General features: G+C 47.4%; 1 protein-coding gene across 3 annotated transcripts in view; it reads left to right on the top strand.

Annotated features, from left to right (window-relative positions):
• The window catches only part of POLR1A (RNA polymerase I subunit A), a 271,640-nt gene that overhangs the window by 134,394 nt on the left and 121,474 nt on the right, over window positions 1-15,772 (top strand). For all 3 annotated transcript variants that reach the window (XM_029592763.1, XM_029592762.1, XM_029592764.1), the window contains one exon: window positions 5,494-5,659. In XM_029592763.1, coding sequence (XP_029448623.1) covers window positions 5,494-5,659 — 166 coding nt within the window. The remainder of the gene's footprint in view (window positions 1-5,493; window positions 5,660-15,772) is intronic.

The following is a 15,772-nucleotide window of genomic DNA, read 5'->3' as shown; positions in this document are numbered from 1 at the left end:
CGCTTCTGTCTTGCAGCCTGGCTTTTGAAAGGAATCTGTTAAGAAAGAAGTGATATTATGAGGAAGTCATTGCCACCTTACTACAAACCATGTGGCCTTCCATATCCCCGGCCTACATTAGGGCATGGAAAGTATTTGAAGCGTGTTGTCTTGAGCAGGATGTACAGCATACTCAGGCTTTGGTGTCGCATATCCTGGCATTTTTTGCAAAGGGGCTGGTAAAGGGGTTGGTCTTTAATTCCCTTTGGGTGCAGATGGCGGCGTTAGGCTGTCTGTCTTCAGGGTAAAGTGCAGGGAGTGTCCTTGGCTTCTCATCCAGATGTGATTCATTTTCTTTGGTGGGCAAAGCATTTTCGATCTCCTATGAAGAAGTGTCCTGCTTGGAATCTTAATCTGGTGTTGTGGGTTCTTTGTGGAGCGCAGTTCAAACCATTGAAGAGAGCATCTCCAAAAGATCTAACTCTGAAAGTTGTCTTTTTGGTTGCAATTTGTTCACCTAGAAGGATTTTGGAACTTCAGGCATTGTCATGTAGATATCCTTTTCTTCAAATTTTGGAGGCAGGTGTGTCATTGCGTGCAATGCCTTCCTTTTTACCAAAGGTTGTGTCTGCCTTTCGTCTCAGTCAGATGGTGGAACTGCCCGCTTTGCCAAATTTGGATATGTTAATGCTGCATGCGAGGGAGCTTCACCTGTTAGACGAGCATCTGGCATTGTTGAGGTATCTCAAGGTTACCAACAGTTTTCAGAAGTCTGATCACATCTTCATGCTTTGGAATGGGCCAAAGGAGGCGAGTAAGGCCTCCAAGGCTAAAATTGCATAATGGCTGAAGGAAGCAATTGGATCAGCAGCCATATGCAGGTGTCAGCCAGTACCCAAGGGCAACTTGGGCACAGGCAACCTCATGCGCAGAGTGCCAGTTAGCTTCCCCACTGGAGAGGTGTCAAGTAGTTACTTGGACGTCGCTGCACATTTTTGCCAGACATTACATAGAAACATAGAAATGACGGCAGAAGAAGACCAAGTCTGCCCAGCAAGCTTTCGCACTCTTTTTTTTTTTTTTTGTACTTATCTGTTACTCTTGGCCGTTAGTAACCTTTTGGTTCGGTTTCCCTTCCCCCCTCCATTAATGTAGAGAGCAGTGTTGGAACTGCATTTAAGTGAAATATCTAGCTTAATTAGTTAGGGATAGTAACCGCCACAATAAGCAAGCTACACCCATGCTTGTTTACCCCGATTGGATGTGTGGGCATCAGAATCAGCTGGGTTTGGTGATAATGTTCAACGCCCAATCACTCTCCAAAAAAACCCCCATCCTAAATGACCTCCTCACTGACACCAAGCCAGACATCTGTGCCATCACGGAAACCTGGCTCAAAGAAACAGACATTGTCCTCCTGAACCAGCTACCTACACAATCCTACGAATTCCTATCCATTCCAAGACCCAAGAAAAGAGGAGGTGGCATCCTCCTAGCCTTCAAGAAACACCTTAATCTCAAACTCTCCCACACCACATCACCCTCCAAGCTAGAAATTGGCCTCTTCAAAGCCCCCTCACTGCAAATCTGTCTCATTTATGCCCCTCCTGGATCCATCGAACGGGACCCCTCCCCCTTAATTGAATTCTTATCTGCCAACATAAACATTGAAATCCCTTCCATCATACTAGGAGACTTCAACCTCCATGTCGATGCCACCCCCCTTACCCCTTCTTGTGAGGCATTCCTTACTGCACTCCAAGCTCTAGGCCTTAGACAAATTGTTGCCTCCCCCACGCACCAAGCTGGTCACTCCCCTCGACCTTATATTCATCAACCACTGCTTCCTACCATCCCACCCCCCCCACCTGCTCCCCTGTACCTTGGTCCGACCACTTCCTCATAAAAGCCCTCCTCCCCCTTAACTTCCCTACTACCCCCACTCCCTCAAACAACACCACCTTCACCTTCAGGAAACCCTGCTCTGGAGATGAACTGGCTCTTGCCATTTCCAACACATCCACTAGCCTTGACTGCTCCAGTCCAGAGACTGCCATCAAATCCTGGCTCAGCATGACTCTTGAAATTGCTGACAAACTATGCCCCATCTCCAGACGTAACATTACCCAACCCACAAAAAATCATCAACCCTGGTACACGACTGAACTAAGATCCCTAAAAAATACCCTCAGGCAGCGTGAGAGAAACTAGCGTAAAGCCCCCTCACCCCAACTCGCCTCAAGTTTCAAAACTACCCTTCACCAATATAGAATAACCACCCTCAAAACAAAAAGAGACTACTTTTCAGCTAAGATCCACCAATACATGTACAACCCGAAAGCCCTTTTCAATTATGTTGCCAACCTCACCAAATCCTCTCAGCCCACTATCCCTGAGAATGATGCCTCCACTAAGAGCGAAGAAATCGCCCAGTATTTCCTCACAAAAATCACCAACATCCTCCGCAGATTTCAACACCCTTCTCCATCCACCTCCCCTTCCCCCTCCCTCCAACCTTCCCCCACTTCACCCACCCTCCAAACCCTTGACCTGACTTCCGCTAAAGAAGTGGAATCTATTCTCAGAAAACTCAAACCAGCTTCCCACCCTTCAGACACCATTCCCACAAAATCCCTCCTCTCCATCCCGAACACTATATCCAAACCCATCGCAGACATCATAAACTCCTCCCTCTCTTCAGGCTCTGTCCCAGATGCTCTTAAACAAGCTATTGTCAAGCCCCTCCTAAAAAAACCAACACTAGACCCTAAAGACCCCGCTAACTTCCGCCCTATCTCTAACCTGCCCTTCCTATCCAAAATTATGGAAAAGATTGTAAACATCCAACTTACAGAATATTTAGAAAGCAACAACATTCTGCATCCAGCCCAATACGGCTTCCGTAAATACCTCAATACAGAAACCCTCCTGCTCTCCCTCACGGACCACTTACTCATAGGCATGGACCGAGGCAACTGTTACCTCCTCGCCCTACTCGACATCTCAGCTGCCTTTGATACCATCAACCATAACCTCCTCATCAACCGGCTATCCGAAATAGGCATCTCAGGCCTAGCCCTACTATGGTTTAAATCCTACTTATCTAACAGAAAGTTCTCCGTCAAGATAGGAAACGCCAACTCCACACTCTATCCCTTGTCTCAAGGTGTCCCACAAGGCTCCTCCCTCTCCTCCACCCTTTTCAACATTTATCTCACACCTCTATGTCAGCTCCTCACAGACCTCGGCCTCAAATTCTACCTCTATGCAGATGACGTTCAAATCGTCATTCCCATTCACAACTCTCTCTCAGATGCCCTTGCCTTCTGGAACACATGTCTTGCCAACATCAATGACTTCCTCACCAACATCCACCTCGCTCTAAACTCCTCCAAAACAGAGCTGCTCCTTATCTCTCCTCACCTCCCTCCCAAACCACCGATCTCCAACGATCCAGCTTTCAACGTCATAACACCCCAACCCACAGTAAGAGACCTTGGGGTTATCATAGATCAACAACTCAATCTCAAAAAACAGATCAACTCCATCCTCAAAGAAGGTTTCTTCAAGCTTCACATCCTGAAGAAACTCAGACCCCTCCTCCACTATCACGACTTCCGCACCGTCATCCAAGCCACCCTTTCCTCAAAGCTGGACTACTGTAATGCCCTCTTCCTTGGCCTACCCTCCTCCACCACCAAGCCCTTACAAATGCTCCAGAATGCCATCGCCAGGGTCATCACCAACTCAAGGAAAGCTGATCACATTACCCCAATACTCAAAGAACTCCACTGGCTCCCCATCGCATCCCGAATTCTCTTCAAAATTCTAACCATAGTGCACAAGTCCATCCACTCGCACAATTCCAATTGGTTGGATGAACCCTTTCGTCCTATACGCACTGAACGACCCACTCGCACTGTCAACAAAGGCACCCTCTCCATTCCCCCTTTGAAAAAAGCCCACCTCTCCTCTACTAGGGACCGTGCACTATCCATTGCAGGCCCTAAACAATGGAACGCCCTCCCTACCACTCTCAGGCTAGAGCCATGTTACGCCAAGTTCAGAAAAAAACTTAAAACATGGCTCTTCCGACAAGCCTACCCTGATTAAGTACACCGACTTCTGCAAGTATCTTGCCTACGCCTTGTATATTCCTGTAAATAGTCCGTTGCAGTTTTTATTTATTGCTTTAATTCCTCCACCTCCTGCTCTTTGTATACTCCTCCTTGTTCGCCCTCCCTGTTCATTGTAATTTCTACCTTTAAAGTTACATTGTAAACCGGTATGATGTATGCATACTAATACCGGTATATAAAAGTTTTTAAATTAAATAAATAAATAAATAAATAATGTACTGCAAGCTGTCACGTTTCTGCCCAGTTTAGGGATGCTTGGGTACATCCCAGGCATCTGGACTCATCTGGGGTATGAACAGGAAAGGAAAATTTATCTGCTAACTTTTGTTCCTAGAATACCACAGATCAGTCCAGAGCCCTGCCCGTTCTGAAAGGCCTTCTCTTGTAGTCAGTTTGTAAATAATGCAGGGTTGGTTGCTGGTTGGAAGGTTCAAATTCAATCATGCATATTAGATGGAAGAGCCCTAGTTTAGGGGGCTCCATCTTCCTCCTGCTCGGTTGAAGAGAGGGTTTGAAGTTGTATTTACAGTTAATCTCATCTTGGCTTGGGTACAGATCATACTGAGGGACTCTTGTGGCACACTAGTTTAAGCTGCAGTGTTAGTAAAGCTTTTCTTCTCTGTCTTTATCTGCTGGTAGGGGGCAAAACCCAGGTGTCTAGACTGATCTGTGGTATTCCAGGAACAAAAATTGGCAAGTAAGAACCAATTGTCCTTTTCCTGTGTCTCCCAGGCTATATCACATCAATTACCTAGTTTAAAATCACTATTTGTTTTTTACTTTCACTAATGTCTACATTTTCTCTTGTTTATATATTAAAACTTGTTTATGAAGTGCAGGATATAACAGACTATTTAACTGGTCTGTCCTTTCATAACGATAGTTGATTAGAAAAACACAAGCATATTTTTCTAGTATCGTTATAGTACAGAATGTATTTTCTTTAGTAAATTGGACCTGTAATAGTACTATCCATATTCTCAGTTGGATGGGGTGACTTGTATCCCTGAAGAAAAACTTAAGTCTGTAACTCAAACTTGGCAGAGTTTAGAACCTAAGGTGCAAGCTACTGTTCCCCTGACTTTGACCTGGAGGGGACCGGTACAGTTATTTTATTCTCCATGGGTGCGCATTCCTAGGCATCTTCTGCAAAAGGAAAGGTAGGATTATTTCTGTAAACACAAACAGGTTCTGGAAATGTATAAAAAGGAAAGTGTTTCTTCCAAAAGCCCCCATGTACTTGTAATAGATTTACTGCTGTAAGGTATTGGCTTGGATAGCAATGATAGATGACACCTATGAATTGGTTTCTTCAGTTCTAGGTTTGAGACCTTATTATTGATCTGTAAGCTCGGATTGCCTGTTTCTCTTATAGGTGCATCATAAAACACTTGGAAGGGCTGGTGGTCCAGTATGATCTCACAGTGCGTGACAGTGACGGAAGCATTGTTCAGTTTCTCTATGGGGAAGATGGCCTTGATATTCCAAAGACGCAGTTTTTGCAGCCTAAGCAATTTCCATTTATTGCTGATAACTATGAGGTTGGTAGTGCTTGGCAAAACCTTTAAGCATCTTGTCAAATTGTTTCTGATGTTAGATATGCCAGTGGGATAATGCACTTGCTTTTATGGTAGTTTTTGCTTACCTTAAAGTTGACACTCTCTTCACTCAGTGGAGCTCCATCTTACAGAAGTGTTTTCCAACACTGCAGCCTAAGAGTCCTGTTGCTGGCCAAGTTTTAGAGCATTGCTTTACTCACAGCTGTCTCCAGTATATTTTTTGACTGACCACCAGGTGACACCTGGCTCTCCCGCCATCTGAAAGGCTCATGTGGTACTTCATATATATATTAATCTCTGGTCAAGGATGGGATGATAAATCTTAGCAAGGAATCGCTACCAGGTCTTTTGCATGACAGCTCAGAACATGATCTGCTAGGTTATGGGCTCTCTCATAAGTATTCTAAAATGTATCTTATTCTCCATGAACAAGCAGAATGAACAGTGTGGGTGATGAAATGGCATGGTACCATATATGGAGAGTGTCAGCTCATTGCCTAGGAGGCTTCACAGACATGCCGTAGGCACTGCACCAAGCAGCACTCGGTGAAGCCCCTACAGTCTCTTTTTTTTTTTTTAACCTTCAAAATGGATAGCAGTATTCAGCAGCAGCTCTTCAAGTCACACACATTCCTTCTGGTTTTCTTTTATTTTTTCCTTAGTTTTCTTCAGAATTTTCTTCTTTTTCCTGTAACTATGTAAGAATTTTTTCCTAAATTCTTTTAATTTGACAGGAGCCCTTTTTTCTAACCATGGTAGAGAGAAAAAAAAAAAGGTTTTGCATTTCTAAAGGTGCTCAGGCTGTAACTAAAAATTTCCTAGCGTGTAGCAGATGGATTCAGGACCAATGGGTATAGTGTACTCCTGATAGCAGTTGGAGACGGAGTCAGATTTCAATCTGACGACAGCGCCAGTATATATACCCGTGCAGGAAACTCTGCTCTTCAGTATTTTCTGTCTCCATAGCAGTTCGGGATTCTATACACGCTTGCACAGCGTTAGAGTATTCAAACCAAAGAAGAAAGAAAATTCCAAACAAAGAAGAAATCTTACCTCTCCAGATGAGCCCCGCTCTCCTGCGGTGATACCCAAGGGTCCCTCCCCCAGTTGAGAATTCCTGAGATGATTTCCGAGATCCCTCAGAGGTAGGCATCAGTCCGGTAGCCGGTTCCCGGCGTGGACTTAGCCCCCGGCAACTGGAGCGGCTGAGAGGCAGCAGGTGAATTACCGAGCGCGGCAGTGAAGGTACTTTTCCCTCTCCCCCCGCAGCTGGAGACCGCCCGGAATGAAATCGGGAAACGCCGAGACAAGGTAAGGTAGAAAACGTTTTCTAAGTCTCCGGTCTCCGAGGCTCGGGTAGCCGCACAGATCGCCAGCCGGTGTCTGTACCATCAGATTGATCAGCCCAGTCTGGGCTAGACCCCGATCGGATTCGAGGGCCCTCCCAAGTGGAGACACTCCGGGTTGGTCGCCATCTTGCTCGCCTGGTCGCCAACGCCATTTCCCCTTGATCGCCACTCTGTCCGCCTAACTGAACCGTGCGCACAGAGACGAGCCGGGCGCACAAGTTAAGGCTATGCGCACAGCGGCGTGCACATCTCAGTGAGCGCACATCCAGGCCTACACGCATATCTTTGGTGCACCTGGAGCGCATAACTAAACCTCCCGGCATGCACATTAAACGCACAGACCGAGGTTTCAATGACTTGTGCGCACAAAACCATGGCACCACCGGCCAAGAAAACCAAGGCACAAGCTCTCTGCCCAGCCTGCCACATAAGAGCTGCGCAGTCTACAGTGCGAGGAGGCCCTGGGAGAAACTGGACAAGGCCCTCCCCAGCCAGTACAGGAATCCGGATCCACCGATAGTACCCCGGACCTCTCTAGCCCCAGCACGACCCGCCCTCAAACGGGATCCCTGGGGAATGCAGCAGTTTTAAATCTAGACCCAGGATCCTTCTCCTGGGTAGAATTCTTTAAGCATCTACACACCTTTGTCCACATGCAACCGCCACCAATGACACAGACACATCCTCCACCAGAGGACCCTAGCCTCCCAGGGCCCTATAGGCCTCCCAGAGACATGCCCCCCCTGGCCAAAAGCCTCACCATAGGGGACATGGACACCTCGTACGAGGATCAAGATTCCCTGGAGGAAGGGGAAATCCCTCCAGGAACGGAACCTTACTGAACCATGAGGCGCTTCTTCTCCAGTTACCAGATCACGTGTCTCTCACCTTGAAGGAGCTCGCCATCCCAGGCACAAGTGCCACAGGGGAACCAAAGACGAACCCTCTCCTAGAAGGAATCCGTCAGGCCTCCCGCCATTTCCCTTTGCTGCAAGTCGTACCACAGCTGATCGACTTGGAATGGCAGCCAGAAGGCAACTCTGGCTCCGAAGCTGGTCAGCCGATGCAACTTCCAAGACGAAACTCACGAGAATGCCCTTTAAAGGAGCCGCCCTGTTCGGAAGCAAGCTGGAGAAGTTAGCCGACAAATGGGGCGAATCTCCAGTACCTCGGCTACCGGAGGACAAGAACAAAAGAAGCCAACACCCCTCTCCCCGATTACTTAAGGGCAGAGGATCACAGTGTTTTAGACCCTACAAGAGTACATATCAAGCACCTCGCCCCGCAGGCAGGGACCAGTCCTTTTGGCACAAACACAACAAGAGGGGAGCTGGCTCTGGCCCAGGCCACAGCCGCACCCCATAATGAGAATCAGCCGACCCATCCACAGGATGAAGTCATAGGGGGCAGGCTTGCCCTATTCTACCAAAGATGGGTCGAGATAGCAACGGACAAGTGGGTCCTAACCATCATTCAAGAGGGATACTATCTGGACTTCCACAACATCCCTCCGGACAAGTTTGTGAAATCTCCTTGCCACGCACCCTCCAAGAGGGCAGAAGTGGAAACCACACTGGCCAAATTGCTCGCCCTAAAGGCCATAATGCCGGTGCCCACGCAACAACAAAATACTGGGCACTATTCCATCTATTTTTATCGTCCCCAAGAAAGAGGGAATGTTCCGACCCATACTGGACCTCAAGTCAGTCAACCGCTACCTGAGGGTACCACACTTCCACATGGAAACCCTGCGCTCGGTCATAAGGGTGATACGGCTGGGAGAATTCCTTACATCCCTGGACCTGTCAGAAGCCTACCTGCACATCCTGTTTCATCAAGAGCATCAGCGCTTCCTACGCTTTATGATCCTGGGCCACCACTACCAGTTCCGGGCACTACCCTTGGGCTAGCCACAGCCCCCCGGACGTTCACCAAAATCATGGTTGTAGTGGCGGTGACGAAAGAAGGAATCCTCGTACATCCATATCTGGATGATTGGCTGGTCAGGGCAAAATTTCCAGAGGAAAGTCATCAGGCGACCTCCAGAGACTCTACTGGAGAACCTTGGGTGGGTCGTCAACACAAACAAGAGCTGTCTGCAGCCCTCCCAATCTCTAGAATACTTGGGAGTCCGGTTCGACACCAAACAAGACAAAGTCGTCCTCCCTCCTACAAGGAGAAGAAAACTGATGAACCATTTGCGAAATCTGCTAGAAAGTCTTCGTCCCAAAGTATGGGACTACTTCCAAGTCCTCGGCCTCATGACATCAACCCTGGAAGTGGTCTCATGGGCAAGAGCTCACATGCGACCGCTCCAGCGCTCCCTACTGTCACAATGGAACCCGATGTCCCAGGACTACTCCATTCGCCTCCAGCTCCCGGAGGAAGTGCGGAACCAGCTACAATGGTGGCTTCAAGAAGACCATCTAAGCAAGGGAGTAAGGCTATCCCCACCAACCTGGATTTTGATCACCACGGATGCGAGCCTACGAGGGTGGGGAGCCCACTGCCAGGAACCGACTGCCCAGGGGCAATGGGACAAGGAAGAGTCAGGGTGGAACATCAACCGATTGGAAGCCCGGGAAGTCAGACTAGCCTGCCTACAGTTCAGTCACAGACTCCGGGGCAAATCTGTCAGTCATGTCTGACAACGCCACAACAGTTGCCTATATCAACTGCCAGGGAGGAACCAGAAGCCAACAGGTGTTCCTGGAAATAGATCCCCTAATGGCATGGGTGGAAGCAAACCTATAAGGGATCTCAGTCGCCCACATCGCAGGAAAAGACAACGTCACTGCGGACTACCTCAGCAGAGAAAGTCTAGATCTAGGGGAATGGATGCTGTCAACCACAGCTTTCCAGTTGATAGTAAACCGCTGGGGAACCCCAGCCATAGATCTCCTGGCAACCCGGTCCAACGCCCGAGTTCCCAACTTCTTTAGTCACAGACGTACTTGCCAGGTACTTGCCAGGTTCTTATGGCCTGGATTGGCCACTGTTGGAAACAGGATGCTGGGCTTGATGGACCCTTGGTCTGACCCAGTATGGCATTTTCTTATGTTCTTATGAGAACCACAATCCCAAGGGATCGATGCCCTCGTCCAGACCTGGCCAGAAGAAGACCTGCTATACGCCTCCCCCCCGTGGCCACTACTGGGCGGGATCATCCGCAAGATAGAACACCACAGGGGGCTAGTACTTCTAGTGGCCCCGGACTGACCAAGAAGGCCATGGTACGCAGACATGCGAAGACTCTTGACGGGGAGCCCTCTCCCCCTACCTCCACACAGGGATCTGCTCCAGCAAGGCCCGAAACTCCACGAAAACCCAACTCTATTCTCTTACGGTCTGGCCATTGAGAGGACATGCCTGAAGAAGAGCGGATACTCGAGAGCGGTGATTGACACTTTGCTCCGAGCACGCAAGTTCTCCACATCGCTAACCTACATACGAATATGGAGAATATTCGAATCCTGGTGCGAAGACTACAATGTCCTTCCGCAGACAGCCAAAATTCCCACGATCCTGGAATTCTTGCAGGACGGCTTACAAGAAGGGGTGTCCCTCAACTCCATCAAGGTTCAGGTGGCCGCATTGGCCTGCTTCGGAACCAAAGTGGAAGGCATTAGCCTAGCATCTCATCTGGATGTCTCCCGCTTCCTGAGAGGGGTCAAGCAGATCCGCCCACTCTTAAAGTGGCCAGTACCCCTATGGAACCTCAATCTAGTACTAGACTTCCTAGCGGCAGCCTCCTTCAGATCTATCCGTGGCCTGTCCCTATGACTCCTAACCTTGAAGACGGCATTTCTAGTGGCAGTATGTTCGGCCTGCCACATCTCCGAACTTCAAGCACTATCCTGTCGGGAACCTTTTCTCAGATTCATACCGGGATCCATACAGCTACGCACTGTACCCTCCTTCCTTCCGAAGGTGGTTTCTCACTTCCATCTAAACCAAACCATCTCGGTGCCATCTCCAGACGAGCGTAAGGACTCGGAAGAATCTTGCCGTTTTCGCCACCTTAACATCGGCAGACTCCTAGTCCAGTACCTGGAAAGGTTGGAATCCTTACGAAAGACGGACCACCTATTCGTCCTTCATAGTGGGAAGAAACAAGGGGAAGCGGCCTCGCAGGCAACCGTAGCCCGCTGGATCAAAGAAGTAATCAAGGTGGCCTACGTAGAGGCAGGCAAGCCTCCACCACTACAAGTCAAGGCCCATTCCACTAGAGCCCAGGCAGTGTCCTGGGCGGAAACAAAGATGCTGTCACCCACCGAGATCTGTCGGGCAGCAACATGGTCCTCCAATCACACCTTCTCCAGGTTCTACCGCCTGGATGTTGAAGCTTGGGAGGACACAGCATTCACAAGGGCAGTACTATGTGGGCCACGGGCAGCCTCCCACCTGGTTCGGGAGTAGCTTTTGTACATCCCATTGGTCCTGAGTCCATGTTCTACACGCTAGGATATGGAGAAATTACTTACCTGATAATTTCGTTTTCCTTAATGTAGACAGATGGACTCAGTATCCCGCCCACAGCTGCCGAAATACACGAAAACCTTGGGGACATTCCCGAGAACAAGACAAGCATGGGTAAGCCACGCTTCCCTTCAGCTAGGACACCCATAGTTACCGGATGTTGGCGTTTCTCAGTTGAGGGCACTGGCGGTCTCCAGCTATGGTCCAAGTCAACCAGTTCAAGTTAATCACGTTTATCAAGTTATTCAAGTTAAACAAAGTTAATCAAATTATCCAGACACACATATATCCACAATTGCTTTTCGAGGAGAATACTGAAGAGCAGAGCTTCCTGCACGGGTATATGTACTGGTGCTGCCGTCAGATTGAAATCTGACTCCGTCTCCAACTGCTATCAGGAGCACACTATACCCATTGGTCCTGAGTCCATCTGTCTACACTAAGGAAAACAAAATTATCAGGTAAGTAATTTCTCCAATGTCTCTGTCAAGCATATACAGCAGGGGTGGCCAGCTCCGGTCCTCAAGGGCTACATATGGGCCAGGTTTTCAGGATATCCACAGTGAATATGCATGAGAGAGATTGAATGCACTGCCTCCTTTGTATGAAAAATTATCTTGTGCATATTCATTGTGAATATCCTGAAAACCAGGCCTGTTTGTGGCTCTGGAGGACTGGAGTTGACCTCGCCTGCTGATACAGTGTATTTGCTGCCTGGGAATGGACCATGGTACTGAAGATTGTCCTAAATCAATTTTGATATGGTTACCAGGAATCAATGTTGTCCATAGGAGCATGCAGGATAGTCTGGCCCAGAGCCTTGGGTCTTTATGAAGATGTGCATGATAGGTGGGCCAAAGCACCCTGCTTGGGCGACAGGTTGTTTGGGGCTAAGATAAAGGGACAGTGGACCTTATAAAGGATCACGATACGGTACTACATTGCATATTAAGAAATATAGAAACATGATGGCAGAAAAAGACCATATGGCCTATCTAGTCTGCCCATCCATTCAACTAATTTAGCTTTACAATTCCCATACCTGCTATATATGTCACCTCCTCCAAATCTGACACCAATTTCCACAGGTCAGATCAGGTCAATCTTATTATGCTTCTAACTGGTTAATATACTTATTTCTGTTTATTTATTATTTATATTTATTATATTTATATGCCTTTGTTCTGTTATCAATCACATCTGCAAATAATAATTCTGCATTCTTGTATGTTGAGCCCTAAAGCAGAAGAAAAACTTAATGCTGACCTTTGACATACTAGCTGACCTTCGGTATACTTTAGCATTCCAACAAACTTGGCTATTTCCACAGGTCAGATCAGGTCAATCTTATTATGCTTCCATTATCTTTCTGCTTTTTCACTGCTACCCATTGGTCTTTCATCACAGAGAACCCCTTGAAGCACCCTTACAAAACTAATTATCCTAATTGGCAGAATGATTTCTATTGTCTGCTGTTTATCAGCTTAGTAGGTTAAAAAAATAAGGCTGTTTTATTATGTATAGGCCTTATTTGTTTTACTTATGAATGTTGCTTGTAAGCTACTTAAAAAATATTGGATAATGTAGAAATTTTTTAAATAAAATAGAGTCCATGCATATAGTGCAGCAGGGTGGAAAGTGCAGAGTTAGGAGTAGGTGGTAAAGAAAGGCATAGATGAACAAATTGCCTGATGAATATGAGGTAGTCTCAGTGGTTCCTGTGTTCCTTTGTTAGAGCAGTCACAAGAACACAGATCTTATGTGCTAAGAATCAAACTTAAGTCCAAGTTCTGGCAAAGTACTGACTGTAAGCCTGGAATATAAACTGTCGAAACCCAAACAAGATGGCCACCAACAGGAAGTGTTGGTCATAGAGCTGGAAGAACTAAACGGATAAGTCTAAAAGGAAAGAAGGCTCTTTGCTGACCAGAGTCAAGAACTGCTCAACAGGGTCTCACATTGCCCCCCTTCTAAAAGGTTGAACTCGAGATGCCCTCAAGGACCCTCAGAATTCCATATCCACCTCAGGGAAACAAAGTAACATACAGAGATGGGATCAGACTCAGGTCCAGACATGGTCTCTAGTGCAACAGTTGCTGGGACACCTGGAACTGGACCAGGAGTCACTAACATGACAAGAGCAGGATCTGGAGTTGCTGAGAAGACTGGAATTGGATTTTCCGGTGCAGGATCTGGAGTCGTTGAAGAAACAAGAGCTGGACTGTGATGCAGGATCTGGAGTCCTTAAGACGATCAGAACCAGATTTTTTGGTACAGGAACTGGAGTCTGAGATGGTGGAAGTTGACTCGAAGCTGAGCTGGAGGCATGATACAGTATCTAGTCTTGGAATCCTGGTGGTTTAAACAGGATCCTTCGGTACAGCCAAATGTCAGTCCTGAAGAATGTCTGCTGGGGGTTCCACAGGATCCATATTGTCTAGAATAATTGGAACAGCTAGAGCAGGATTCACTGGTGCAGGAAATGGCTTAAATAACACTAAAAAAGACAGAACTGGATTCACTGCTACAGAGCTGGAGCTGAATGGTAAGCTGGAATGGAGCAAAAGCTATCTGGAGAGCTGGAGCTGGATAGACAACTGGCACTGGATTCACTGGTGCAAGAACTGGAACTGCTAGAACTGGAGAAGCTAGGAATGGAGTTGAAATATATGGAACTGGAAACATTTATGCAAGAACTGGATTTACTGGTGCTGGAGCTGAAGCTGCAGTATAACAAGCAACACAATTTGTCACAGTTTCCATATTTCTCACAAAGCATATCCTATAGTCTAAAACTGTCCTGCACATCCAAGTGGATGAGTGGCAGCTTTTACAGAACTATTCATATTTGGACGAGGGTACTGGCAAACCATGCAAATAGTGTTACTCTTAAAGCAGATACTATAGATCCGCTCTCCTGGTTTCTTAAGGAAGTGAAACCCAAAACCAGATTTCCCAGTAGCAGAAGAATTCTTACTATTCTGACATTCTTTCAAAGCTGCAAAACTTTGACATGATAAATATCTGGACAAGCATGGGTTTTTAAGTAAAGAAAAATCAGGCTGTACTCTGGGATCCATTTTGACCACAGCTTGATATTACAGTGTAGACTGGCCATACAGCTGGAAGAACTAAAAAGAGTCCAAGAGACCCACCAAGGCCCTCTGTTGGCGGGAGGCAAGAATTGCTCAACATGGTCTCATAATTCTTAGTTGAACCGGTATTCCTGAAGTCTCAATCACAGCATAAGAATAACCAGAGACTCAAAGTTCTTGTTGGTGTGGCTGGTGAGGGACATCTCACAGCAGGATGTCAATTTCAAATGCCATCACACAAAGTGACACAACACATATTTCCTTTCCTTAGGAGACCTGTTTCAGCTTCAAGCTGTTGGAACTCATAGCAATATAGTTGGCACTCTGTGTTCCGTCCTGTCCTGTCCAACAGAACTGTGCTCATTCAGACAGCCAATCTAGTCATATTTTGTATAAATGAATTCAGTTCAAGGAGAGGTCAGACGCACTATGTAGGTGCAGGACAAGTTATCCATACACTGGAATCAGGGGTCTTCCATATGCTTACCCACCAATAATGTGCATATCTAGGACCCTGGCAAAGCAGAAGCAAGACTGGGGAACCATGGTCCTCATAACCTCAGTATGGTTAAGGCAGGTATGGTTTCAGCTTCCTCACAACCTCCTACTGGCCATCACTACCTACTCCATCCCTCCCTCCCTCCCTGCTGCTCTTCATCCAGAGTTGGTGTGTATGTTTGAATATGTGTGCGTGTGAAGAGCGTCCACTGCTGCTGTCATGCTTTACCTATTCCCATTACCCCTTCAACTTCAGCCCTCCTCCTTAGTTCATACCCCCTCTCAAATTACATTGCCAGCTTCCCTTGCCAACAACTATGCCACTGAAAAAGTATGCCCAGTCTGTTGCTCTATGTCTCCTGCTGCTGGCTACATTGAGGTCAACCACCTTCCCCAATGCCCTGCTCTTCCTGCTACTGGCTATGATGGGGCCAACCTCCTTCCCCACTACTGTGCTCTGCCTGCTCTGGCTATGCCATCATTCCAGCTCCTCTGGCATCAAAAGAAGGCGGCCTTCCAGTTTTTTTGGCTGTTGGGATCAGGCTGCTCTTACTCCTCTGGCTGTCTGTGCTGTGGGGCCAAGTTGGGAGGGAAATGGGGCTCAGTATTTGCAGCACTGCTGTTTGCCTATCCTGCTCCTCACCAACTCACTGTGGGGCTAGCCTGAGTCAGAC

The sequence above is a fragment of the Rhinatrema bivittatum genome, chromosome 1, assembly GCF_901001135.1.
Source record: "Rhinatrema bivittatum chromosome 1, aRhiBiv1.1, whole genome shotgun sequence".
NCBI classification, from domain to species: Eukaryota; Metazoa; Chordata; class Amphibia; order Gymnophiona; family Rhinatrematidae; genus Rhinatrema; species Rhinatrema bivittatum.
This window is presented reverse-complemented; position numbering and strand designations above follow the sequence as displayed.